Here is a 27,029-nt window from a genome sequence, read left to right as displayed (position 1 = left end):
AATTAGGTACAAAGGATAGCACTGTAAAGGGGCATATTTGGATGTAATTTTTGTACATGTCACGTAAACTACTAAAGTTATATCAACCAAACTTTCTAAAACCATTTCTTTTGATCGGATTATAACCACGCCCACTTCCCATACAAAGGTTATGTTGAAAACTACTAAAAATGCTTTAATTCTGTAAGGAAAAACCCCAGAAACCTGAAATTTCGTTATAAAAATGGTACATAAGTGCTGCACTCAAATTGGAATACAAAATTTTAAATTGGATTCTCCCACTTATGGGTTCAAACCCATTTAACAGAAACTAAACCACCAATTTCAATGAAATTCGGTTCATAATATATTCCAGCCATCCCAATAATATGTAGCCCAAAAACAGCCCAAATCGGTTCATAACAACGCCTACTTCCTATATACCAGAACTGTGAAGTCAATCTGAATCGTCTACTTCACAATATATAAAGTAAGCACTAGTGAAGATATCGGAACAGAACTTTGCACAAATACTGCATTAATAGTGTGGCATCGCCCTTCTAAACACCGAAATTGGACCATAAGTTTAAAATTTATAGGAAATATGTTTCTTCTAATAATACGTCTCCGTGACAAAAATGGGTAAAATCGGGTCATAACTTCACCTAGCTCCCATGCACCTAATATTTAGGTTTCCAGCTTTCAATGTACTTTATGTACTTTACCATATATATGATGAATATGTGGGTCAAATTGTGTGTTATAGTAATAAAATTAATTGATTAATCGCAATTTAGAAAGTATAAAATGTTCGGTTACACCCGAACTTAGTGTTTTCCCCGTTAATTGAGCCCAATTTTTGCTCAATTTCTTTCACACATGTTTCTAGTGTATGTTTCTTTTATTTTTAATGCTTGGTTATTGACCCTTTTCTAGCAAATATTTATTTTGTTTTAGTTTTTCTATAATACTAAAAATTTAGAAATGTAAGTTTCTATTTTATTATTATTATTGGAACGTACTTCTACTTCACTTTCACTTGACGACACGTTTGTATTCTATTACATTAGATGTTTGATCTCCCTTTGCTCAAGTAATTGCAATTGGTTTGAACTCATTTTATGCATACGAAATTGAGCAAAAGCTGTTGCTGTTTGATCGAACTCGACTTCCGAGCAAGTGCTCACATGCCTCACCTCAGCGGTTTTACTCGTTTTTATGCATGAGGCCCATTGTGTTCTATCATCCTTGGTACATAGTGGAAGTGAGAGCGCACTATCAAACGTCAAAACCTACCAATCTATTGACAGTTTGAACAGATTAGTAGGTACGACGGAGACATTTTAACCGCCGTACAAGATCGCCGTACAGTAAGGAAAGGCTAAGTTCGGGTGCAACCGAAAATTTTATGCTCTCGCAATTTATTGCTATATTTTTATTAAGATAACACATAATTTGACCCTGTATGGGTATAGTCCATAGGCATAAAGTCCAATAGAAAAACTAAAATCATCTTATATAGTATATGAAGGCTGAGGTAATTCTTGAACCGATTTCACTCATTTTCACCACGAACATATGTACATTATAGCCAAGATAATATGCTTACTTAATTTCTTCTTCTTCTTGACTGACGTAGACACCGCTTACGCGGTTATAGCCGAATCCACAACAGCGCACCACGTATACCTCCTTCTGGCAGTTTGGCGCCAATTGGTTATACCAAGGTCCAGGTGCCTCTCCACCTGGTCCTTCCATCGGAGTGGAGGTCTCCCTCTTCCTCGGCTTCCACCAGCGAGTACTGCATCGAATACTTTCAGAGCTGGAGCACTTTCATCCATTCGAACAACATGACCTAGCCGGCGTAGCCGCTGTCTTTTTATTCGCTGGACTATGTCTATGTCGTCGAATAACACATACAGCTCATCGTTTCATCGTCTACGGTATTCGCCGTTGCCAATGTTTAAGGGACCATAAATCTTCCGCAAAACCTTTCTCTCGAAAACTCCTAGTGCCGTCTCATCGGATGTTGACATCGTCCACGCTTCTGCACCATAAAGTAGGACGGGAATGATAAGAGACTTGTAGAGTTTGGTTTTTGTTCGTCGATAGAGGACTTTACTTTTCAACTGCCTACTTAGTCCATAGTAGCACCTGTTGGCAAGAGTGATTCTGCGTTGGATTTCCAGGCTGACATTGTTATTGCTGTTAATGCTGGTTCCCAGGTAGACGAAATTATCTACAACTTCAAAGTTATGACTGTCAACAGTGACGTGGGAGCCAAGAGGCGAATGCGCTGACTGTTTGTTTGACGACAGGAGATATTTCGTCTTGTCCTCGTTCACCAACAGACCCATACGCTTCGCTCCCTTATCCAGTCTGGAAAAAGCAGAATTAACGGCGCGGGTGTTGTTTCCAATGATATCGATATCATCGGCGTTCGCCAGTAGCTGTACACTCTTATAGAAGATTTTACCTTCTCTATTTAGCTCTGCAGCTCGTATTATTTTCTCCAACATCAGGTTAAAGAAATCACATGAGAGTGAGTCACCTTGTCTGAAACCACGTCTGGTATCGAAGGGCTCGGGCGGTCCTTCCCGATCCTGACGGAGCTTTTGGTGTTGCTCTACGTCAGCTTACACAACCGTATTAGTTTTGCGGGGATACCAAATTCAGACATCGCGGCATAAAGGCAGCTCCTTTTCGTGCTGTCGAAAGCAACTTTAAAGTCAACAAAGAGATGGTATGTGTCGATCCTATATTCACGGGTCTTCTCCAAAATTTAGCGCATGGTGAATATCTGGTCTGTTGTTGATTTTCCAGGTCTAAAGCCACACCGATAAGGTCCAATCCGTTTGTTGACGGTGGGCTTTAGTCTTTCACACAGTACGCTCGACAGAACCTTATACGCGATGTTGAGGAGGCTTATCCCACGGTAATTGGCGCAAATTGTGGGGTCTCCCTTTTTGTGTATTGGGCAGAGCACACTAAGGTTCCAATCGTCAGGCATGCTTTCTTCCGACCATATTCTACAAAGAACCTGATGCATGCACCTTATCAGCTCTTCGCCGCCGTATTTGAATAGCTCGGCCGGTAATCCATCGGCCCCCGCCGCTTTGTTGTTCTTCAAGCGGGTAATTGCTATTCGAATTTCTTCACAGTCGGGCAATGGAACATCTGCTCCAACGTCGTCGATTGGGGAATCGGGTTCGCCATCTCCTGGTGTTGTACTTTCACTGCCATTCAGCAGGCTGGAGAAGTGATCCTCCATAAACTCAGTATACTCTGGTCATCAATAACTACCTCACCTCTGGGGGTCCTACAGGAGTGTGCTCCGGTCTTGAAACCTTCAGTGAGTCGCCGGATCTTTTCGTAAAATTTTCGAGCATTCCCCTGTCTACCAGCTTGTCAAGCTCTTCATACTCACGCATTTCGGTCTCTTTCTTTTTTGTCTACAAATGCGTCTCGCTTCCCTCTTCAGCTCTCGGTATCTTTCCCATCCCGCTCGTTTTCTCTCCACTGCGAGACGACAATCCTCATCATACCAGCTTTTTTTTTGACTTTTCCGAAAGCCAATGCACGCACATCACAACATGATCGATCTGGTTGCGAGTGATTCGATCCGGGGACAGCCAAGTAGCTTGATGGATTCTCTTATGCTGGAATCTAGTACTACAGACGACCATATTTCGGGCCCCGGCGAAGTCGATCAGCCTCAGACCGTTTGGTGATGTTTCGTCATGGAGGCTGAATTTTCAGACTGTTGTGCCAAAGACACCTTCTTTACCCACCCTAGCGTTGAAATCGCCAAGCACGATTTTGACATCGTGGCGGGGGCTGCGCTCATAGGTACGTTCTAGGCGCTCATAGAAGGTATCTTTGATCACTTCGTCCTTCTCTTCCGTCGGGGCAAGGGCGCAAATTAGCGATATGTTGAAGAACTTCGCTTTAATGCGGATTTTGGCTAGACATTCATCCACCGGAGTGAATGCCAGGACTCGACGGCGGAGTCTCTCTCCCACCACGAATCCCACACCGTATTTGCGCTCATTTATATGGCCGCTGTAGTAGATGTTACAAGGACCCACCTTCTTCCGTCCCTGTCCCGTCCATCGCATTTCTTGGATTGCGGTGATGTAAGCCTTTACTCTTACGAGGACATCAACCAGCTGGGCAGAGGCACCTTCCCAATTAAGGGTCCGGACATTCCAGGTGCATGCCCTTAATTCGTAGTTCTTTAAACGTTTGCAGTGGTCGTTATCAAAATTGGTGTCTCTCATCCGAGGCTGTTGCTTCCTTTTCATTGGGGGGTATTTTATGTGGTGGGTTCCAAACCCTGCGCTCAACCGCATAAGCGGGTTTCGCCTTCTCACTTTAGCTCGCCTCCAACCGGATGTCTGTTGGCTACCCAGAGGATACTTGGTCTAAGACCGGAAGTCGTGAGCTGCTTGAGCCACATGTAAAAGAATCGTTCCTGGTCACTCCCAAGTGAATGACAGTCAGAAACTGTCCTCACTTAAGTGAACTTCTACATATGACACGATCCTCCTTAATTTAGCTAAGATCTTTCACCGATTTATAATATACTAAGCCCATCGTTTTTTCTTCTTCTTCTTGACTGGCGTAAACGCCGCTTACGCGGTTATAGCCGAGTCCAAAACAGCGCGCCACGTATCCCTCCTTCTGGCAGTTTGGCGCCAATTGGTTATACCAAGCGAAGCCAGGTACCTCTCCACCTGGTCCTTCCATCGGAGTGGAGGTCTCCCTCTTCCCCTGCTTCCACCAGCGGGTACTGCATCGAATACTTTCAGAGCTGGAGCACTTTCATCCATTCGAACAACATGGCCAGCGTAGCCGCTGTTTTTTTATTCGCTGGACTATGTCTATGTCGTCGAATAACACATACAGCTCATCGTTCCATCGTCTGCGGTATTCGCCGTTGCCAATTCTTAAGGGACCATAAATCTTCCGCAAAACCTTTCTCTCGAAAACTCCTAGTGCCGTCTCATCGGTTGTTGACATCGTCCACGCTTCTGCACTGTAAAGTAGGACGGGAATGATGAGAAACTTGTAGAGTTTGGTTTTTGTTCGTCGAGAGAGGACTTTACTTTTCAATTGCCTACTTATTCCATAGTAGCACCTGTTGGCAAGAGTGATTCTGCGTTGGATTTCCAGGCTGACATTGTTATTGCTGTTAATGCTGGTTCCCAGGTAGACGAAATTATCTACAACTTCAAAGTTATGACTGTCAACAGTGACGTGGGAGCCAAAACGCGTGGGAGCCTCCTTAATTTAGCTAAGATCTTTCACCGATTTATAATATACTAAGCCCATCGTTTTTTCTTCTTCTTCTTGACTGGCGTAGACGCCGCTTACGCGGTTATAGCCGAGTCCAAAACAGCGCGCCACGTATCCCTCCTTCTGGCAGTTTGGCGCCAATTGGTTATACCAAGCGAAGCCAGGTACCTCTCCACCTGGTCCTTCCATCGGAGTGGAGGTCTCCCTCTTCCCCTGCTTCCACCAGCGGGTACTGCATCGAATACTTTCAGAGCTGGAGCACTTTCATCCATTCGAACAACATGGCCAGCGTAGCCGCTGTTTTTTTATTCGCTGGACTATGTCTATGTCGTCGAATAACACATACAGCTCATCGTTCCATCGTCTACGGTATTCGCCGTTGCCAATTCTTAAGGGACCATAAATCTTCCGCAAAACCTTTCTCTCGAAAACTCCTAGTGCCGTCTCATCGGTTGTTGACATCGTCCACGCTTCTGCACTGTAAAGTAGGACGGGAATGATGAGAAACTTGTAGAGTTTGGTTTTTGTTCGTCGAGAGAGGACTTTACTTTTCAATTGCCTACTTATTCCATAGTAGCACCTGTTGGCAAGAGTGATTCTGCGTTGGATTTCCAGGCTGACATTGTTTTTGCTGTTAATGCTGGTTCCCAGGTAGACGAAATTATCTACAACTTCAAAGTTATGACTGTCAACAGTGACGTGGGAGCCAAAACGCGAATGCGCTGACTGTTTGTTTGACGACAGAAGATATTTCGTCTTTTCCCCGTTCACCACCAGACCCATACGATTCGCTCCCTTATCCAGTCTGGAAAAAGCAGAACTAACGGCGCGGGTGTTGTTTCCAATGATATCGATATCATCGGCGTACGCCAGTAGCTGTACACTCTTATAGAAGATTTTACCTTCTCTATTTAGCTCTGCAGCTCGTATTATTTTCTCCAACATCAGGTTAAAGAAATCACACGAGAGTGAGTCACCTTGTCTGAAACCTCGTCTGGTATCGAACGGCTTGGAGAGGTCCTTCCCGATCCTGACGGAGCTTTTGGTGTTGCTCAACGTCAGCTTACACAGCCGTATTAGTTTTGCGGGGATACCAAATTCAGACATCGCGGCATAAAGGCAGCTCCTTTAGGTGCTGTCGAAAGCAGCTTTAAAGTCGACAAAGAGATGGTGTGTGTCGATCGTATTTTCAGTTTTTTGAAACCCCTTTAATTAGGTATATGGGAGCTATGCGAAGTTATGACCCGATATTAACTATTTTTGGTACAGAGACACACCATTAGAAGAAAAAAATTCCTGTCAATAAAATTAAGATATCTGAGAGATTTACCGATGTTTGCGGTGAAAATTTACCCTAAATCACTGGACAATTTTTTCACAAGTGATGCCACAGATCATAATCAGTATTAGTGTAAAGTTTTATTCCGCTATCTTCATGGGTTCCTTATGTATGTATGTTCCTTATGTATGTATTATAAAGTGAAGGAATGAGATGGAATTCTAAATTTAGTTATTTGGTAGTCGTGGTTGTGAACCGATTTCAACCATTTTCCACACGTGTCATCAGGGTGTCAAGAAAGCCGATAATTGAAATTGTATAAAAACAATAATTTTGAAGCGCTCCAGTGGGAAATGAGTTGGACATCCCTTTATCCTTGTCAGTTGCTCGCTTCACAACGAGCAGGACGTATGGTGAGATTATGCGCATAAATATATGAAAACATATAATATATTAAAATACATTGCTTTTATATATATTATACGGACGGACGGACAGACAGACATTCGGATTGTGACTCGTCTCGTCACCCTGATCATTTTGATATACATAACCCTATATCTAACTCGTTTAGTTTTATGACTTACTAGCAGCCGTTATGTGAACAAAACTATAATACTATCTTAGCAACTTTTGTTGCGAGAGTATAATAAATAATTGTGCGGTTAATTAGAAAAGGAACTATCGAATTAGGGATACAAAATAAAAATTACACAATGTTTACTTATTGATCATGTTTTTACATATTTCTACGCAGTATAAATACACTATATATATATATATGTACATATATGGTAAAATACACTATAAACACAATTGTTAGGAAACCAGTGCTGGTCCTAATTTCACTAGTCCTGAAAAAGTTTGGGATTTATAATGTTTTTGAATATTTCTACGCAGTAATAACAATTGATTGTATGTGTCAAACTAAATTACACTATAAAAACGCTTGTTAGGAAACCAGTGCAGGTCCTAATTTTACTAGACCTGAAAAAGTTGGGACCAGTAGAATGTACCACTCGGTCAGTTGAGTAGCTCTCAACACTCATACACTCTCACAAAATAAATACTTTGGGTGTATGAGTTTGCCGACCACTCCTGCACTATTTGATTGGATAAGTACAGATAATTCTGATTAACTAAAGGAAGGAAATCCAGACGAGAGTCCAGTATATGTATGTATTTTGAGTACATATTACACCCTAGATTTCTATCATATTATGAGTTCTGTTATTAGGTTTAGTTAATTTTCCGATTTATAGTTTCCGATGTTATGGGGATTCTCTTACTCTTTCAAGATTGCACGATAGCACGGAATGTAAAAATTCTACACGAAAATATACAATAGCACGAGAACCCCCGTAGCAGAAAATCAAATAGTATTAGCGAAATGTAAGTTATCACAGCTAGAGTAGCTATCAAAATATAACAACAACAAAGTTGTCGTAGCTTTCAAATATACAAACAAGAAGGTTGAACTATAATCAGAAATTCAATTCAGCTATATTCTGCAAATAAACAATATCATTTGTTGCTTAATAAAGTTCATTTCCAAAAATTACAATAAAAACATATTTCGTCGGCACTAAACCAGAGCGGAAGCCGTGCCGCCGCAATGTAGGCTGTTTCTCGATCAAACTGAGGTTTGCTATTATTATTGCTTAGGTTAACATTATTGAGTATATAGAAATAAGTACTAGTAATTAAGAATTAGTACATATGTACGTTTATAGTAAATAAGCTACATTGTGTATAAAAAGAAATGTATTCAATAAAGAAATTGAGTTCAACTTCGACATTCGAAACAGCGTGTCATTGATTATACGTTGGCGACCATTAACTGGCACCCGAGAGCTTAAAAACTTGAAGTTGCCTACATCAAAAGTATTAAAGTAGATCGTTCACTTAAAATCGGTACGTACAAATATTAAACGAAATAAACGACGGAACATAAAAATGTTTACAAACAAGTAAGGAAAGGCTAAGTTCGGGTGCAACCGAACATTTTATACTCTCGCAATTTATTGAAAAATTTTTATTAATATAACACACAAATTTATCTATAATGTCGGCATAAAGTTTAATAGAATAACGAAAATCGTCCTATATAGTGTATGAGGCCTGAGGTAATTCCTGAACCGATTTCATTCATTTTCACCAGCAAGGTACACTATATCCAAGACTATACACTCACTTAATTTCGCTAAGATATCTCACATATTAATCAATACATAAATGCAGATTAAAGCCCACCGTATTTTTGAAAAACCTATAATGAGGTATATGGGAGCTAGGAGATGTTATTATCCATACGTTTTGTAATCCTTTAAAAAACAGTCTTTGAACGCGTACGGCATGTTGCCAAAATATTCCGTTGGTCAGTTCTGTTTGGATACTTAATATATAATTAATATAATTTGTGGTGGGAGAGAGCCTACGTCGCCGAGTCCTGGCATTCACCCCGGTGGATTAACGTCTTGCCACATTCCGCATCAAAGCGAGGTTCTTCAACATATCGCTGATTTGCGCCCACGCCCCAACGGAAGAGAAGGACGATGTGACCAAAGATGCTTTCTATGAGCGCCTCGAATGCACCTATGAGCGCTGCCCCCGCCACGATGCCAAAATCGTGCTTGGCGATTTTAACGCCAGGGTGGGTAAAGAAGGTGTCTTTGGCACAACATTCGGAAAATTCAGCCTCCATGACGAAACATCGCCAAACGGCCTGAGGCTGATCGACTTCGCTGGGGCCCAAAATATGGTTGTCTGTAGTACCAGATTCCAGCATAAAAAAATTCATCAAGCAACGTGGCTGTCCCCTGATCGAAACATGCGCAATCAAATCGATCACGTTGTGATAGACGGAAGACATGTCTCCAGTGTTTTAGACGTGCGTACGCTCCGAGGACCGAACATTGACTCGGACCATTATCTAGTAGCAGCAAAGATACGCACTCGCCTCTGTGCAGCAAAGAACGCCCGTCAACAAACACAAGGAAGGTTCGACGTCGAAATCACAACCGACAGCCGAACGATTTTCTACTCGACTTGCACTCCTGCTCTCTGACAGCACTCATCAGCATCTCGGTATAAGGGAGCTGTGGAACGGCATCTCAAACTCATTGTATACCGCTGCAGCCGAAACAATTGGTCTCCAAAAAACCAGTTGGTACGATGAGAATTGTCGTTCCGTAGTGGAGAGAAAACAGACTGTCTACCTCGCAACGTTGCGATCGACCACAACACGTTCGGGGTGGGATAGATATCGAGAACTGAAGAGGGAAGCGAGACGCATTTGCAGACAAAAAAAGAAAGAGGCCGAAATGCGTGAGTATGAAAAGCTTGAAAAGCTGGCCGACATGGGTAATGCTCGAAAATTTTATGAACAGATGAGGCGATTAACAGAAGGTTTCAAGACATGGAGCATTATCATGTAGGGACCGAGGAGGTAATCTGGTAACGGATGTCCAGAGAATACTGGGATTATGGAGGGAACACTTCTCCGACCTGCTGAATGGCAGTGAAAGTACAACACCAGGAGATGGCGAACCCGATTCCCCAATCGATGACGATGGAATAGATGTTCCATTACCCGACCATGAAGAAATTCGAATAGCAATTATCCGCTTGAAGAACAACAAAGCGGCGGGGGCCGATGGATTACCGGCCGAGCTATTCAAATACGGCGGCGAAGAGCTGATAAGGTGCATGTATCAGGTTCTTTGTAGAATATGGTCGGAAGAAAGCATGCCTGACGATTGGACGAAAACTACCGTCGTATCAGTCTCCTCAATATCGCATATAAGGTTTTGTCGAGCGTATTGTGTGAAAGACTAAAGCCCACCGTCAACGAACTGATTGGACCTTATCAGTGTGGCTTTAAACCTGGAAAATCGACAATGGACCAGATATTCACCATGCGCCAAATCTTGGAAAAGACCCGAGAGAGAAGAATCGATACTCACCATCTTTTTATCGATTTTAAAGCTGCCTTCGATAGCACGAAAAGGAGCTGTCTTTATGCCGCGATGTCTGAATTTGGTATCCCTGCAAAACTAATACGGCTATGTAAGCTGACGTTGAGCAACACCAAAAGCTCCGTCAGAATCGGGAAAGACCTCACCGAGCCGTTCGATACCAAACGAGGCTTCAGACAGGGTGACTCACTATCGTGCGACTTCTTCCATCTATTGCTGGAAAAAATAATACGAGCTGCAGAGCTAAATAGAGAAGGTACAATCTTCTACAAGAGGGTACAGCTCCTGGCGTATTCCGATGATATTGATATCATCGGAAGCAACATCCGCGCCGTTAGTTCTGCTTTTTCCAGACTGGATAAGGAAGCGAAGCGTATGGGTCTGTTGGTGAATGAGGACAAGACGAAATATCTCCAGTCATCAAACAAACAGTCAGCGTACTCGTGTCTTGGCTGCCACGTCACTGTTGACAGTCATAACTTTGAAGTTGTAGATAATTTCGTTTATCTGGGAACCAGCATTAACAACACCAACAATGTCAGCCTCGAAATCCAGCGCAGAATCACTCTTGCCAACAGGTGCTACTTTGGACTGAGTAGGCAATTGAACAGTAAAGTCCTCTCTCGGCGAACCAAAATCAAACTCTATAAGTCGCTCATTATTCCCGTCCTGATGTATGGCGCTGAAACGTGGACGATGACAACATCCGATGAGACGACTCTTGGGGTTTTCGAGAGAAAGGTTTTGCGCAAGATTTATGGTCCTCTAAACATTGGCAACGGCGAATACCGCAGACAATGGAACGATGAGCTGTACGATTTATACGACGACATTGACATAGTTCAGCGAATAAAAAGACAGCGGCTACGCTGGCTAGGTCATGTTGTACGGATGGAAGAAAATACTCCAGCTCTGAAAGTATTCGATGCAATACCACGCTGGTGGAAGCCGGGGAAGAGGACGACCTCCACTCCGGTGGAAAGACCAAGAGCAAAGTGACCTGGCTTCACTTGGTGTTTCCAGTTGGCGCCAAAAACCAAAAAGGAGGAATGAGTGGCGCGCTCTGGTGGGTTCGGCTATAATCGCTTAAAGCGGTTCCTACGCCAAATATATATATATATATATATATAAGTACCTGAAAAATTGTTAATAGCATAAATATAGTCGGTAAAATATATATATTTTATATAATATTATATATTTTATATATTATATATTTTATATATATAATTTTGTTAAAAATTGTTAAAGCAATAAATATAGTCGGTCAAATAAAAATTGTTGTAAAACCATAGTAAACCTCAGAAATGGAACAAATTCAGGAAGCCATTACACACCTAATAGGTGCTGTTAATGCACAGATCGAACAGCCCTCAATATTGATGAATAGTGTGACGAACATGTATGCTAGAATAAACTAGAATCGACAATCGAAATCGTTAACTTGCCGGATTTATCCAGACATTGATATTCGTAGTTGCCAGAATGTTCGAAACACACAGTTTTGATAAGAGAGTTGTCGAGTACAGACACAGTTCTAATAAGAGAGTTGTCGAGTGTAAACAAGTTATAAGTTAGAGTTGTAAAGTAGAGCATTGAATAATAAAGTGTTAAGTTATAAGGAATTAGAAATAAAGATTATTGAATAGCCATTAAAGTGTGACTTTTATTTGACAATCCAGTGATCGAACTCAGGGTAGAGTTACGACGTAAACAAAAGATTTTGGAAATCCGTTCCAATAGGATAAATCAATTAGCAAGCAGAATTAGTCCCCACAACGTAAATTCTACTTCTAATAACTATATTCACTTAACTCTTCTTCTTCTTGACTGGCGTAGACACCGTTTACGCGGTTATAGCCGAGTCCACAACAGCGCGCTACGTATCCCTCCTTCTGGCAGTTTGGCGCCAATTGGTTATACCAAGCGAAGCCAGGTCCCTCTCCACCTGGTCCTTCCATCGGAGTGGAGGTCTCCCTCTTCCACGGCTTCCTCCAGCGGGTACTGCGTCGAATACTTTCAGAGCTGGAGCACTTTCATCCATTCGAACAACATGACCTAGCCGGCGTAGCCGCTGTCTTTTTATTCGCTGGACTATGTCTATGTCGTCGAATAACACATACAGCTCATCGTTTCATCGTCTGCGGTATTCGCCGTTGCCAATGTTTAAGGGACCATAAATCTTCCGCAAAACCTTTCTCTCGAAAACTCCTAGTGCCGTCTCATCGGATGTTGACATCGACCACGCTTCTGCACCATAAAGTAGGACCCGAATGATAAGAGACTTGTAGAGTTTGGTTTTTGTTCGTCGAGAGAGGACTTTACTTTTCAATTGCCTACTTATTCCATAGTAGCACCTGTTGGCAAGAGTGATTCTGCGTTGGATTTCCAGGCTGACATTGTTAATGCTGTTAATGCTGGCTCCCAGGTAGACGAAATTATCTACAACTTCAACGATATGACTGTCAACAGTGACGTGGGAGCCAAGACGCGAATGCGCTGACTGTTTGTTTGACGACAGGAGATATTTCGTCTTGTCCTCGTTCACCAACAGACCCATACGCTTCGCTTCCTTATCCAGTCTGGAAAAAGCAGAACTAACGGCGCGGGTGTTGTTTCTTATGATATCGATATCATCGGCGTACGCCAGTAGCTGTACACTCTTATAGAAGATTGTTCCTTCTCTATTTAGCTCTGCAGCTCGTGTTATTTTCTCCAGCATCAGGTTAAAGAAATCACACGAGAGTGAGTCAGCTTGTCTGAAACCTCGTCTGGTATCGAACGGCTCGGAGAGGTCCTTCCCGATCCTGACGGAGCTTTTGGTGTTGCTCAACGTCAGCTTACACAGCCGTATTAGTTTTGCGGGGATACCAAATTCAGACATCGGGGCATAAAGGCAGCTCCTTTACGTGCTGTCGAAAGCAACTTTAAAGTCGACAAAGAGAGGTGTGTGTCGATCCTATATTCACGGGTCTTCTCCAAAATTTGGCGCATGGTGAATATCTGGTCTGTTGTTGATTTTCCAAGTCTAAAGCCACACTGATAAGGTCCAATCAGTTTGTTGACGGTGGGCTTTAGTCTTTCACACAGTACGCTCGACAGAACCTTATACGCGATGTCGAGGAGGCTTATCCCACGGTAATTGGCGCAAATTGTGGGGTCTCCTTTTTTGTGTATTGGGCAGAGTACACTGAGATTCCAATCGTCAGGCATGCTTTCTTCCGACCAGCTTATCAGCTCTTCGTATTTGAATAGCTCGGCCGGTAATCCATCGGCCCCCGCCCCCTTATTGTTCTTCAAGCGGGTAATTGCTATTCGAATTTCTGCACGGTTGGGCAATGGAACATCTGCTCCATCGTCGTCGATTGGGGAATCGGGTTCGCCATCTCCTGGTGCTGTACTTAGAATGCCATTCAGCAGGCTGGAGAAGAGTTCCCTCCACAAACTCAGTATACTTTGGTCATCACCTCTGGGGGTCCTACAGGAGTGTGCTCCTTACTTAACTTAACTGAGTCAGACTTAATAGAAATTAGCAGATTACCTGACAGCGTGAAGAACGTCCCAACATTCAAAGGAGATCCGATCCAATTCATATCCTGGATCCACAACGTCGAATCTGTTTTGCAAACGAGCGGAATTTGCCGAGTCATGAAAGGCAAGAGTTTTTAAGCGTCGAGACCTCAAACTGCTCAGCTACTGAAAGAAAAATTTCAAAAGCTAAGATTTAAACTTTACAAAAACAAAAGTTTAAACATTTTTAATGTTACTTATTAAGCGAAGACAACATAGTTTTTTTGATGCTAAAGATCGAATCAGATAGGTCAAATATGCTGGAATGAGAATTAAAAACATATTTGGCGGAAATGGTTCGTTTAACTCAAAATTTGTTCTCGAAGATTTTAAAAGTAATGGCCTGCCTAAATGAACGAAATGGGACATTAAACTTGATATCAGACAAATGGAAAGAGCTACAAACTGAACCATTCAGAAGTTTTACTGGAAATATTATATTATGCCTAGCATTTCCCTACGACTAGTGAGTGTAGGTAGATTTATGAGTTTTAAACGACTAGTATTCGGAGGAAGATTCAATCTTGAATCCCAAAGGAAAGGAAGTAAAAATTATTTTTGAATGGACTCTAGTATTGTAACTAGGATTCTATACCACAGAACCATACTCCACTATAGGCCTTACCAAAGTTGTAAAAAGAATTTTAGTAATATACGGATCACTAAACTCTTTAGACCAACTTTTAACAAAGCTAAGAGCACCTTTAGCTTTTAAGACTATTGAATTTACATGAGAATTAAAATTTTGTTTAGGGTCCATAGTAACTCCTATATCAACAAAGCTAGATACTTGCTCTAAACTGAAGTTATTTATTACCTAGGGAGAAGGATCAACAGATCTACTGGAAAGCACATCGTTTTACATTTTTAAGAATGAGAGGCATATCATTTTTATGACACCAATTACTAAATTATTTAAGTCCGATTGTAACACAATTCTATCGTTATAAGAAGTATATGATTTAAAAAGTTTTACATCATCCGCATATAATAAAATGTTTTAAAACTTAACTACGGAAAGTATATCATTAATAAACAATAAGAACAAAATCGGACCGAGATGACTACCTTGTGGAACGCCTAAAGGGACCATAATTCAATCGGATAAAGTGTTATTAAAAACCCATTAACACATGGCTAAGAAAATGAAATTAAAGGAGAAATCGAAAATGTAATTTGGTCAGTGATAATAGCTTCAAAAAGTTTGGGTATAGCTGACATTTTTGTTATCCTCCTATAGTTTTCAACGGATAATCTAACACCACTTTTATGCAAAGGTTTAGAAAAGAGTTTTTCGACCATGACGGAAAAATACCTTGTTTAAGAGATAAGTTAAAAAGCTTAGTTAAAGGTAGATATATATATTTTGCACAAGTTTTAAGGAAGCATGAGGGAATCATATCGGGGCCATATTTAAACGAACTTTTTAATGTATCTAAATCAGTGTTGGTAGATGTAGGGAAAATTCCCTCCCATAGGGATTTAAGTCGAAAAAAATGGACGTGGGGAAAAAAGAACAGATTTTTATATATAAGTAAAATGTAGGGATTTTTCGACAAAGCAAAATCGAAATTTCTATGTAATTTTTTTCGGTAAAAATGCAAATAAGTATATTTGGCAACTTTTTATCAAGAATATGTTCGAATGGCAGCATTAAATCGGTTTCAGCTTCACGTTGTCAAACGCAGCACTCTGAAAAAGTGTTTGTATGGCAGCATGCTGGCGTCGCATATAATTCGTTTGCCGCTTTTAATTTGATTGCTGACTTTTTGTGAGGTAAGTCTGAAGTAAATTTAAAAGCTTTTGCTCTTATTGACAAAAACCATTTTTACAGAAATGAGTTCTTCAACAGAATCGGACGAGAGTATTGCAAAGAGCCGCAAATATCGTAAACAAAAGTTTACAAATAAGTGGCTAGGAGACGAAAGATTCAAGGGTTGCTTACAAGCTTTGGCCGGTGAGTCGTTTAGATGCAAATGCGCTGCCAGCAACAAAATTTTAAATTGAGGCAAGTCTGATTTATTGAAACACGCAGAAACAAAAGCACACCAGAAAAAAAAAATTGAAATAAGACTCAGCATGTTTTTCGCTGAACACAATGTCGCTTTGACAGTGGTAGATCACCTAATCCCACTTTTGAAATAAATAGTGCCGGATTCTGAAATTAATTCTGAATTTTTCGTAATGATCGACGAGAGCACAGATATCGGCCTCAATAAGCATATGTGCATCCTGGCCAGGTTTTACGACGAAGAAAAGGGAGAAGTTGTGATAAAGTTGTTGGATATACTACCAATAGGAGCTGATTGCACTGCAGATGCTCTGTACAAGACTTTTAAGGAATTAATTTTATCTCTAGGAATTCCATTTAATAACATAATTGGTAAATAAAATAAAATGGTCATATGTGTATTCTTCACATATATGAATATTTATGTATAACTACTATAAACATAAATTTTAAAGTCGTTTTTTATTCCTTGTATTTTTAAGGCATGTGCAGCGACGGCGCAAATGTTATGGTCGGGAAATGCAATTCATTCGCTTCCAGGTTGATTAATGACATTCCAAACGTGGTCGTTGTAAAATGTATTTGCCATTCGGCCGCAATTATTGCAAGTAAAGCTTGCTTTGCACTGCCAAGAGCACCCGAAGATCTTTTGCGGCAAATCGGTTCGGATGTCTCTGGAAGTTCCAAGAGATGTGCGCAATTGGAAGCTGTGCAGGAAATGTTAGGTGGGAGAAAGAAAAATATCCTAAGGATGTGTGCAACTAGATGGCTGTCACATCATAGCTACGTCGAAAGTGTTTTAGAAAATTGGGAAGTGCTTTTAGAATTTTTTAAGCAAGCTGCGCAAGATAAGTTGAAATCTACAGAAATTATTTCGTTTGAACTCAATAACGAGTGTAATAGAGCTTATTTACTTTTTCTTAAGTATGTCCTCAACTATTTTAATACTCTAAATGCACTTTTTCAGTCCAAAGTGGCACTAATACATGTTCTTCAACGGGAATCAGAAAAATTATTTTCGAGTCTAGGTCAAAATTTCATTAAAAGGTCGGAACTTAATACTACTTGTTCTGTTAGATCACCGCATATTTCTCTACCAATCGAAGAAGTTTTTTTTGGGCATGAGTGCATCGATCTCTTAACAACTATTCCGAAGGCTGCTGCAAAATAAGAATGGATTGCCTGCAGTTTTACATTATTGCTTTAGAAGAAATACAGCGAAGATTGCCCCTTGGAACAGGTATATTTACAGAAATAGAGTTTTTAAGTCCCGAAATTGCAATGGGGGTAAAAGGAAACCAAAATGATTTCACATTTAAAAATATTTGCAGCAGATTTAAAGTAGATGCTTACGCTCTGCTACAAGAGTGGAGAACTTTTGAGTTTAATTTTAAGAGCGATGAAAAAGATAATCTTTTAAAGATGGGCACTGAAGAGTTTTGGAGCAATATCACTAAAATGAAAAACTTTAATGACAATTTTCTTTTTCCTACTATATCAAAATTAGCCAAGTTTTTTTAACGCTACCACATGCCAATGCAGATTCCGAAAGAATTTTTTCTATAGTTACAGATGTTCGTACGAAAAAAAGAAATAAGTTAAGCCATGCAAATTTAACTTAAATTTAACCGCTCTTTTTGCAAGACGAAAATCTAAATTGTTGCATTTTTCAGTGCAAGGAATCGCATCTAAAAAAATGACAGCGTCTGAACTCTACGACCATCATTAATATTTTTTTTTGCACTGTGGTTACATCATGCTTAAAGTATATGTTTACGTGTTTTTTGTTTGTTTAGTTTTTTTTAACCAAATAAATTAATGTCGCCTTAGTTAAACATCCATTTGATTGGATCATTCTTGTTGTACCTATGCTAGTCTAATTTAAAACATGAAATGTATTTAAATGAAATGATTTTTTTTCTTTATTTATTTGTATATATATATATATGTATGTGTACACATACAAGGCAATGGTGCACATATTATATTTTTATGTATTATGCCTGGTTTTCACTAGGTCAAAATAATTGACATCAAAAACTGCCTAAACGAACAGCTGTGCTTTTGGTGGCAAATGCGTTTTCATTACAACATCCAAACTGACCGAATGTCGATACTGCAGTGCCTTTCAAAAACTGTCGTCAATTTTTGGTGTCAGATGATTGACCACCTGTTTTCATTTATGTCAATTGTGAACAGGCAATTGTGAACAGGCAATTTTGACAGCTGTTAAATTGAAGATATAATTATTTTTAAATAAGTGCGTGAAAGTTTAAAAATGAATAAAAATAGAAAAATTACAATAGTAACTGCGGCGTTATGTCTTATAACGTCATTAAAAGCTTGGAAAAAGAAAAGGACTCAGCAAAGGAAACCAAAGCAGTGGTGGATTAGACCAGGATTAAGGAATCGTTGCACCAGTGGATTTTACTCCACACTTCGATCCAAGCTGGTTTCTCAGGACCCAAAGTGGTTGAAGAACTTCCTGAGGATGACTCTGGAAGATTTCGATTTTTTAGTGGAGCGTCTTACTCCATATATTTACAAAAGAAACACACGACTCCGTGAAGCGATCTCGGTCGGTGAAAGACTGGCGGTAACACTACGCTATTTAGCCACAGGTGATAACTTCTCGAGTTTGATGAGTGTTTTTCTATTGGGGAAAACTACCATCTGCCATATAGTGCATAACACGTGTAAAGGACGAATTTTTAAAAGTGAGTATTCATGCCTATTCACGTTAGTCAGTGATAAAATATAAAATATTTTCTAATAAGGTTCCAAACACTCATGAGGAATGGACAGAAATAGCGGAACGTTTTTACCAGCGATGGAATTTCCCTAATTGTTGCGGTGCGTTGGATGGGAAACATATAGCGATTCAGGCGCCTGCGAACTGCGGTTCTGAGTATTTCAACTACAAGAAATACAATAGCATCGTTTTGATGGCTATGGTTGATGCCGACTATAAATTTTTATTTGTTGAAGTTGGAGCTTATGGTCGGGAATCTGATGGAGGCGTTTTCGCAAGGTAAAACTAATATAAAATAATATCATTGAACGTTAATAACTAAAAAACATTATTATTTTTCAGATGTGCTCTTTCGACGGCACTTGCAGAAAACAGTTTAAATTTTCCGCCAGCGAAGTCACTTCCACATGAAAGTGATGAAATGCCATTTGCCATTGTAGCTGACGACGCTTTTCCTTTAAAAACATACGTAATGAAACCATTCAGCTTCCGCAATCAAGTGATGTCGTACAAAATATTTAATTATAGGCTATCCAGAGCAAGAAATGTGGTGGAAAATGTGTTTGGCATTTGTGCATCGCGTTTTCGGATCATCAGAAGACCAATGGACGTTACTCCCGAACATGCGACAATTATTGTCCTCGCGATTTGTGTATTACATAATTACCTATTAATACGCAAGTCTATATATATACGAATGTCTGACGTAGACAAAGACACAAATGGCATTATCGATCCAGGTAATTGGCGAATGGAGTTGGGGGAAAATGGAATGCTTCCATCAGTTCGGCCAAGCAGTGTTTTAGGTAGACCAGCAGACAGCGCGATAAATGTCCGTGAAAGATTTATGGAGTATTTCATGACTCCTCATGGAGAGGTTGAATGGCAATATAATAGGACAATATTGCATAACTCTTCTTTGTAGTTTACTCCTATCTTTCTCATTTATAAATGTGTAATTCTATAATTTAACTTATTTTGTAAATACAAAATATTTTCATTATACCTATTTTAAAAACTTTCTGAATTTTAAATAAAACAAAAGTTATATCATTTTGAATTCAATATATATTTATATAATTAATTTCTTATTTTATATTTATTATTGTATTACTAATTATAAAAATACTAAGTTTATTTAAAAATATATATAAAAAGATATAAAAAAGGAACATTTGGTACATCATTTCATTTGACTAGTTAAAGATTTTATATTTAAACGGCATTATGCTGAGCTATAAAATAACAGCAAAATTATGTTTTATTACATATACAATTCTGCAACTGTTTTTACCGTGTGAATTTCTGCTGATACTTAAATATCAACTCACATATGTCCCGCTTGAATTCTCTGGCCAGTTGTGGAGATTCTTGGTCCCACTCACGGCCGTTTGTTGCCACAAAGTTGCGTAAAACATCCCAAGCATCAGTTTTTGTAGCAGATGTGAGGGTCTCCAGCGCACGTTGAACTACTTCAATGTATCCATCGTCGTTTTTTTCAACACGACGTTTCCTTAAATTGGGTCGTGAAGTAGATGGCGTTGGTGGTATATCGCCAGATACCGTTTCCGACTCAAACAATATTGTTAGAGTGGTCAGGGTCGACGAGCTGTCCTATAATAACAAATAAACACATGAAAAATAAATATTAATATTTTTTTTATAAATTATTATATATACATATATATACTTACATTTATTAAATTTGAAGTGGTGCTCGCTTCAACATTTAATGTAGGCTCGGGGAACTTTAGCGATTTGTAGAGTGGGTTCATAGTAGGCGTTCTTCCAGCATCTTGTCCACTTTTTGTATGAGCCCTTCGGTTGAAGGCCGCCTAAAAGATATATATATATTGCAATTTGTTGTGTACTATCGTGTACTATATGTGAAAAACTTACGCGAAAAGAACAACGAAGGCTGTTCCACTTGGCTGATACTTCGGCTCGTGGCATATTTAGTGTTTCTGCCACTTCATGCCACTGAGCCTCACGCAAATTCCTATCGCGATAATCCGCGGAAAGGAAATTACAGGTTCCTTCCCTTGACTCCACTTCTTGAATTAGTTGCTCAGTCTCCTCCGCTGTCCACTTTGCGTTCATTTTTCGCACCCGCTTGATGCTTGGAATTAACATTTCTGTATTTGCACTCATTTCTTCTGCCATTTTGAAACTGAAAAAGGTTGGAATAATACATTAATTGAAATTAGAAAATATAATAAAACACTTACCTTGAAAAGCGAAAAATCTTTTTTATTTATTTTTGCACATCATTCGCGAGGCAAATGGAAATAATTTGCCAACATGTTGGCAAATCTAATTTTGATGTCAAATATTGCCACATAACGTATTTTGATTGTTTTCATTTCGCTGTCAATTTAAATTGCCGTTCATTGGCAAATATGCCGGCAAACGCAACTGACACCATATGACAACCCGTTTTCATTATTTTGACAGCATTTGACGTCAAATATGACCTAGTGAAAACCAGGCTTTATACATATTTAATATTATAATAAATGTTCCAAATGTCTAACCTTTTATACTTTAAGGTCAAACTTTTTTGTTTTCTTTTAATATTGTTAGAAATGATTGGTAAAACTTGTAGGGAATTTTGTGGGGAAAAATTTTAAACAGCGTAGGGAAAAGTGGGGATTTTTTCTTCATTGGTGGGGATTTTCCAAAAAATTATGTATCATCACTGATCTAAATGATTTAAGACATCTAATTCAGAAATGATTGGTGCATTAATAACGGTACTCGGACAAAACACATGCTGATATGGCACATTCGTAGGGGAGTTTGAACAATAATTAGACTTAAAGAATTCTGCAAACATATTAGAAATAGTATAATTGTCACATGACATGGTGGAATTATATTTCATCGCCGACGGAAAATTGGAAATCCTGTGTTTGGAGCTAACGAAACCATAAAAAGATTTTGGATTGCGAAAAATATTATTTTTATACTCTCGCAACAAAGTTGCTAAGAGAGTATTATAGTTTTGTTCACATAACGGTTGTTTGTAACACCCAAAGCTACACGAGTTAGATATAGGGTTATATATACCAAAATGATCAGGGCGACGAGGTGAGTCAAAATCCGAATGTCTGTCTGTCCGTCCGTCCGTCCGTCCGTCTGTGCAAGCTGTAACTTGAGTAAAAATTAAGATATTTTGATAAACTTGGCACAATTGTTTCTTGACACCATAAGAAGGTTGCTTTTCGGACTACTCCCACGCCCACAAAATGGCGAAAACCGAAAACACAAAAAGTGCCATAACGAAGCCATAAATAAAGCTAGTTTTGTCCACATAACGGTTGGTTGTCAGTCCTAAAACTAAACGAGTTAGATATAGGGTTGTATATATCAAAAAAATCAGGGTGACGAGAAATGTTCAAATCCGGATGTCTGTCAGTCCGTCCGTATGTCCGCCCATCCGTGCAAGCTGTAACTTGAGTAAAAATTGAGATATCTTGTCGAAACTTGGAAGACGTATTTCTTGGCACCATAAGAAGGTTAAGTTCGAAAATGGGCGTAATCGAACCACTGCCACGCCCACAAATGGCGAAAACCAAAAACACTTAAAGTGCCATAATTAGGCTATAAATAAAGCTATGGAAGTAAAATTTGGTATGAAGGATCGCACTATGAAGGGGCATACGTGGTTGTAATTTTTTTGGGCGTGGGTGTGGCCCCTCCCCCTACTAAGTTTTTTTATACTTATCTCGCAAACTACTAAAGCTATATCAAGGAAACTTTCTAGAGTCGATTTTTTATGGTACTACCTTATACAATCCAAAAATGGAGGAAATCGGATTGTAACCACGCCCACCTCCCATACAAAGGTTAGGTTGAAAACTACTAAAAGTGGGTTAACTCACTAACGAAAAACGCCAGAAACACTAAATTTGACATAATAAATGGCAAATGGAAGCTGCACTCAGATTTTTTTATAAAATGGAAAATGGGCGTGGCATCGCCCACTTATGGGTCAAAAACTATATCTCAGGAACTACTCGACCGATTTCAAAGCAACTTGGTTTGTAATAGTTTCCTTACATCCCAATGATATGTTGTGAAAATAGACAAATCGCTTCACAACCACGCCTACTTCCTATATACCAGAACTTTGAAGACGATCTGAATCGTTTGCTTTACAATATATAAAGGAAGCACCAGTGAAGATGTCGATGCAGAACTTTGCACAAAAACTACCTTTATAGTGTGGCAGCCCCATTCTAAAAATTGGCGAAATCGGACCATAGGTTTTTAAGGCCCCATATATCGAACACGAGGACCTCGGTGCTTCTAACCTAATATTATGGTTTCCAACTTTCAATGGACTTATACAATATATATGACGAATCTGTGGGTCAAATTGTGTATTATATAATATTAATTAAGTTAAATAAATAAATTGCGAGAGTATTAAATGTTCGGTTACACCCGAACTTAGCTCTTCCTTACTTGTTCATCTTAATTTAATTCAGAGGAAATCTTTTTCTTCTAATAGTGTGTCTATGTATCAGAAATGGTTAAAATCAGGTCGTAACTTCCGCTAGCTCTCATATAGCTAATTATAGGATTTTCAAAAATACGATGGGCTTAAAAGCTTATAAATCGGGAAATACAGTGGAACTTCCATAACTTGAACTTCTATAACTCGAAAATCTCCATAACATGAACTTTTGAGTTGGCAATAGCGTTTAGAAGTCAGATTTCATACAAATTTCCTTCCATAACTCGAAGTTTCCATAACTCGAACTCTTGAAGTGGCATTGAAAGGCAAATTCCATACAAATTTCCATCCATAAATCGAACTTTTCGACCATGGCATAATACAAAATTTAAAATTGTACTATCGAAACAGCATTTTAAAAGAGTCTCTCTATATCGTACGGAGGCGAACATTAAATATAATATTACACGTATGGATTGCATAAATCATGTAACAAAGGCATGGGATACAGACGTTAAGAGCCAAACAATAGCAAACTGCAACCAACAAAATTACAGAATACATGTTTTAACGTATGAACATAAAACTCTTTGCGATGTAAATAAATAAAACTGTTTATAAATCTATATTTTACAGCTTTTTGAAAAATTGTATGTTTTAATGAAAATTTTATAACTCGAAGTTTTTTTGTGGATTATGGTGATTCGAGTGACAGAAGTTCCACTGTATATGAAATTTCTTAGCCAAATTAAATGAGCATACAGAGGTAGTCAAAATTATTTACACATCGGACGTTTTTTTACAAGTTTCACACAAAAAGCTTTCGCTTGTTGTTGTTGTTGTCGCAGGGTAACAAAATGCTATGTTGTTATAAACCTTGATCTATTCCCGAGAGAATGAAGTCGGTTTGGCTAGAATAGCTAGAAATATGTCGGAGAAATAAGCAAATGAACTGAAGACTCGGAGTAGTCAAAAGTATTTACACACATTTTTTTTGCGTCAAAAGTATTTACACACAACATGAACTCTATTATCCTGTTCTTATTTAATGATAACTATAACATTTTAATGTTCAGTATAAATTCTTATTCTACGGCGATAAATTCATAATGGGTTACATCACCATTGGCGTCAATACCAGCCTGCTTTATGGTCCGAATTGATTCAACACAATTGTGCGCTAAGTTAACAGTTAATTTAGACCAAATGTCGGTAATTTCGGCGATTTCGGTTATTATATCAATTGTCATGATTTGCTTCAATTAAAACTTTTGAAGGTAAAGATCCTTCATGAAAGGGAGCATTATCCTGTTGTAAAATGTAGTCAATAGTTGGAAAAGGTCGACGGACCACTACAATGGCATCATGTGAATTCTGATATATCCGGATGATTTAGGATCACTAAATTAATACCAAATCTCCAAAACAGAAGTAAGGAAAATTTCCCCAAAGAATCAAATAAAATCACAAATCATCACTCCCGACTCTATTTAGCGTCTAAGCTGCATTATTCTTCTTCTCACGTGGTAAATGCATAAAGCGTTTACTAAAGAAGCCCTGGAACAAAAAATCAGCCTCAACGTCTGTATTTATGTTACTATTTTTAAATGTCCTTAGCAGTGTAGCATCATTGGCTGTTCATGCAATATGCTGATTCGATGATGCTGCAACATTAAGAGGACTAATTGTAGGATTTTGTATGACAGTTCCTACTAATCTTCTGCATTCTCCTTGAGTTATCACAGGTTTCCGCCCAATTATCTTTAAATTGTCCTTGCAATATTTCGTTTCCTTCTTTTTAATAACATTATAAACAGTATTCCATCAAATTCTATAAATTTTAACTAACTCCGAAGCCTAAACCCGAGTCTTAAACTTAGTAACAGTCTCCAATCTAGTTATAATCGATAATTCCTTTGTTTTCGATATTTTAATTAAAAATTTTTATATTTTTAGGCTGAGTTAGGTTGTTAAGAATGCAATAGAATCAAATTACTACTTTTGCGCAAACCAAATCCAAGGATAAAAGCTAAATCGTCGTGTGTAAATACTTTTGAAGCAAAAAAAAAATGTGTGTAAATACTTTTGACTACTGCGAGTCTTCAGTTCATTTGCTTATTTCTCCGCCATATTTCTAGCTATTCTTACCAAACCGACTTCATTCGCTCGGGAATAGATCAAGGTTTACAACAACATAGCATTTTGTTACCCTGCGACAACAACAACAACAAGCGAAAGCTTTTTGTGTGAAACTTGTAAAAAAACATCCGATGTGTAAATAATTTTGACTACCTCTGTATAATCTTAGATATAAAGTATGTTGGTGATGAAAATGAGTTTAATCGGCTCAGGAATTACTTCAGCCTATATACCATATATGATGATCTTCGTTTTTCTATTGGACTTTATACCGAATATATGGGTCGAATTGTAATATAGCAATAAATTGCGAGAGTATAAAATGTTCGGTTGCATCCGAACTTAGCCTTTCCTTACTTGTTAAATTTGTTTATGTAGTTTTTATAACATTTTTTGTTAAGTTCCACAAACACTCGGCGTTACTTAGAATATTTTAAATAGTCATCAAGCATACCAGTTTTTTATAAAGTTTAAAAGCACGAGCTTTTCTATTTTTTAGTTTACATGGCTCTTTCGAAAACCACAAATTGGAGTTTTTGTTTTGGGACAAACATTTCAACTAAATTAAAAATAGATTTATTAAAATGTGATACATTAAATTCATTATTACCACTATAATCAGGCCAAGTCAATTTAGAAATATCCAAATTAATCTTTTTTAAGTTAGCTTTCGCAAAATTGAAACTAAAACAATGGTCCTGTTTATTATAATCAAGATCGGATTTGATTTCGGTACTAAATTCCAAAGCAGGATGATAAGAGTCCTCTGGAAAAACTAAAGGATCAGATCGGACAACAGAAAATATTTAAGTAGATATTATCAACATAGACCAAATCTAAGAATTTACCGAATTCGTTCGGAATCAAATTAATTTGGTTAAGACCCAACTCGGACATTTCTTCCAAAAACTCATTATAATTTATATGAGTGCAAACTGGAATAATGTAATCATCAATGGGTTTCCATGATACATACGGTAGATTGAAATCGCCCAGAACAATCATGGAATCAGTATTATTAGCAATTGGAAAAACATTTTTATTAAAGAATCATGCTGCATATATACAGATAAGTCAGATTGAGGAGGTATATAAGATAATTAATTATTAAGTAAGTATAACCACTATTAATGCAAATTCGTATGCAATTATGTCCGCATGAGGGATTTCCACTTCTTCAGATAGAATTGAAGAGGGGACAGCGAATAGTACACCCCCCGACTCTGTTCAGTCGATCGAATCTGAAGATTTGAAATTCACTATTTAATATTTCGTTATCAAAAATATGAGGTTTAAGCCAGGTTTCAGTAAAAGCGATGACATTAAAATTACAATTAATGCTGTTCAAATACAATTCTTTTGATTTTGTATTTAGACCCCCTACATTTTGATAGTAAATTTGTAATGAACTATTAATAATTAATTTTTTGAATCCGCAGCAGATACGTCAATCTTAAAAGAAGATATATTTCTTTCGTATTTAAAGTTAAATTTTCTGATATCAATATCGTTCGTTTTTAATTCCGACCAGATGTAAGACTTTATATATTCCACTGTAGTAT

At 38.5% G+C, this 27,029-nt stretch overlaps 2 protein-coding genes across 8 annotated transcripts in view; both read left to right on the top strand.

Annotated features, from left to right (window-relative positions):
* LOC105219775 (oxysterol-binding protein-related protein 2) overlaps positions 1-27,029 on the top strand; it is a 364,851-nt gene that overhangs the window by 151,521 nt on the left and 186,301 nt on the right. The gene's annotated exons all lie outside the window — the stretch shown is intronic.
* On the top strand, positions 17,286-19,883 carry LOC128922862 (uncharacterized). Of its 3 annotated transcripts, XR_008472056.1 has the most exons (4): positions 17,286-18,831; positions 18,892-19,145; positions 19,209-19,335; positions 19,395-19,883. XR_008472056.1 is itself a non-coding variant. In XM_054235139.1 (2 exons), exons 1-2 carry the CDS (start codon positions 19,060-19,062, stop codon positions 19,789-19,791), a joined length of 669 nt encoding a protein of 222 aa, XP_054091114.1. In that variant the 5' UTR covers positions 18,874-19,059; the 3' UTR covers positions 19,792-19,883. The 3 variants fall into 3 exon arrangements, 1 of the variants encoding a protein (XP_054091114.1); XR_008472055.1 differs by having other exon boundaries at positions 19,209-19,883; XM_054235139.1 differs by lacking the exon at positions 17,286-18,831 and having other exon boundaries at positions 18,874-19,145; positions 19,209-19,883.

The sequence above is a fragment of the Zeugodacus cucurbitae genome, chromosome 6, assembly GCF_028554725.1.
Source record: "Zeugodacus cucurbitae isolate PBARC_wt_2022May chromosome 6, idZeuCucr1.2, whole genome shotgun sequence".
NCBI classification, from domain to species: domain Eukaryota; kingdom Metazoa; phylum Arthropoda; class Insecta; order Diptera; family Tephritidae; genus Zeugodacus; species Zeugodacus cucurbitae.
This window is presented reverse-complemented; position numbering and strand designations above follow the sequence as displayed.

Excerpts from the sequence above, each read along its gene's own strand:
- LOC128922862 (XM_054235139.1), top strand. The coding sequence starts at position 19,060 with ATGGCTATGGTTGATGCCGACTATAAATTTTTATTTGTTGAAGTTGGA. Across the intron at positions 19,146-19,208 it reads GATGGAGGCGTTTTCGCAAG|ATGTGCTCTTTCGACGGCAC; the intron begins GTAAAACTAATA and ends ATTATTTTTCAG.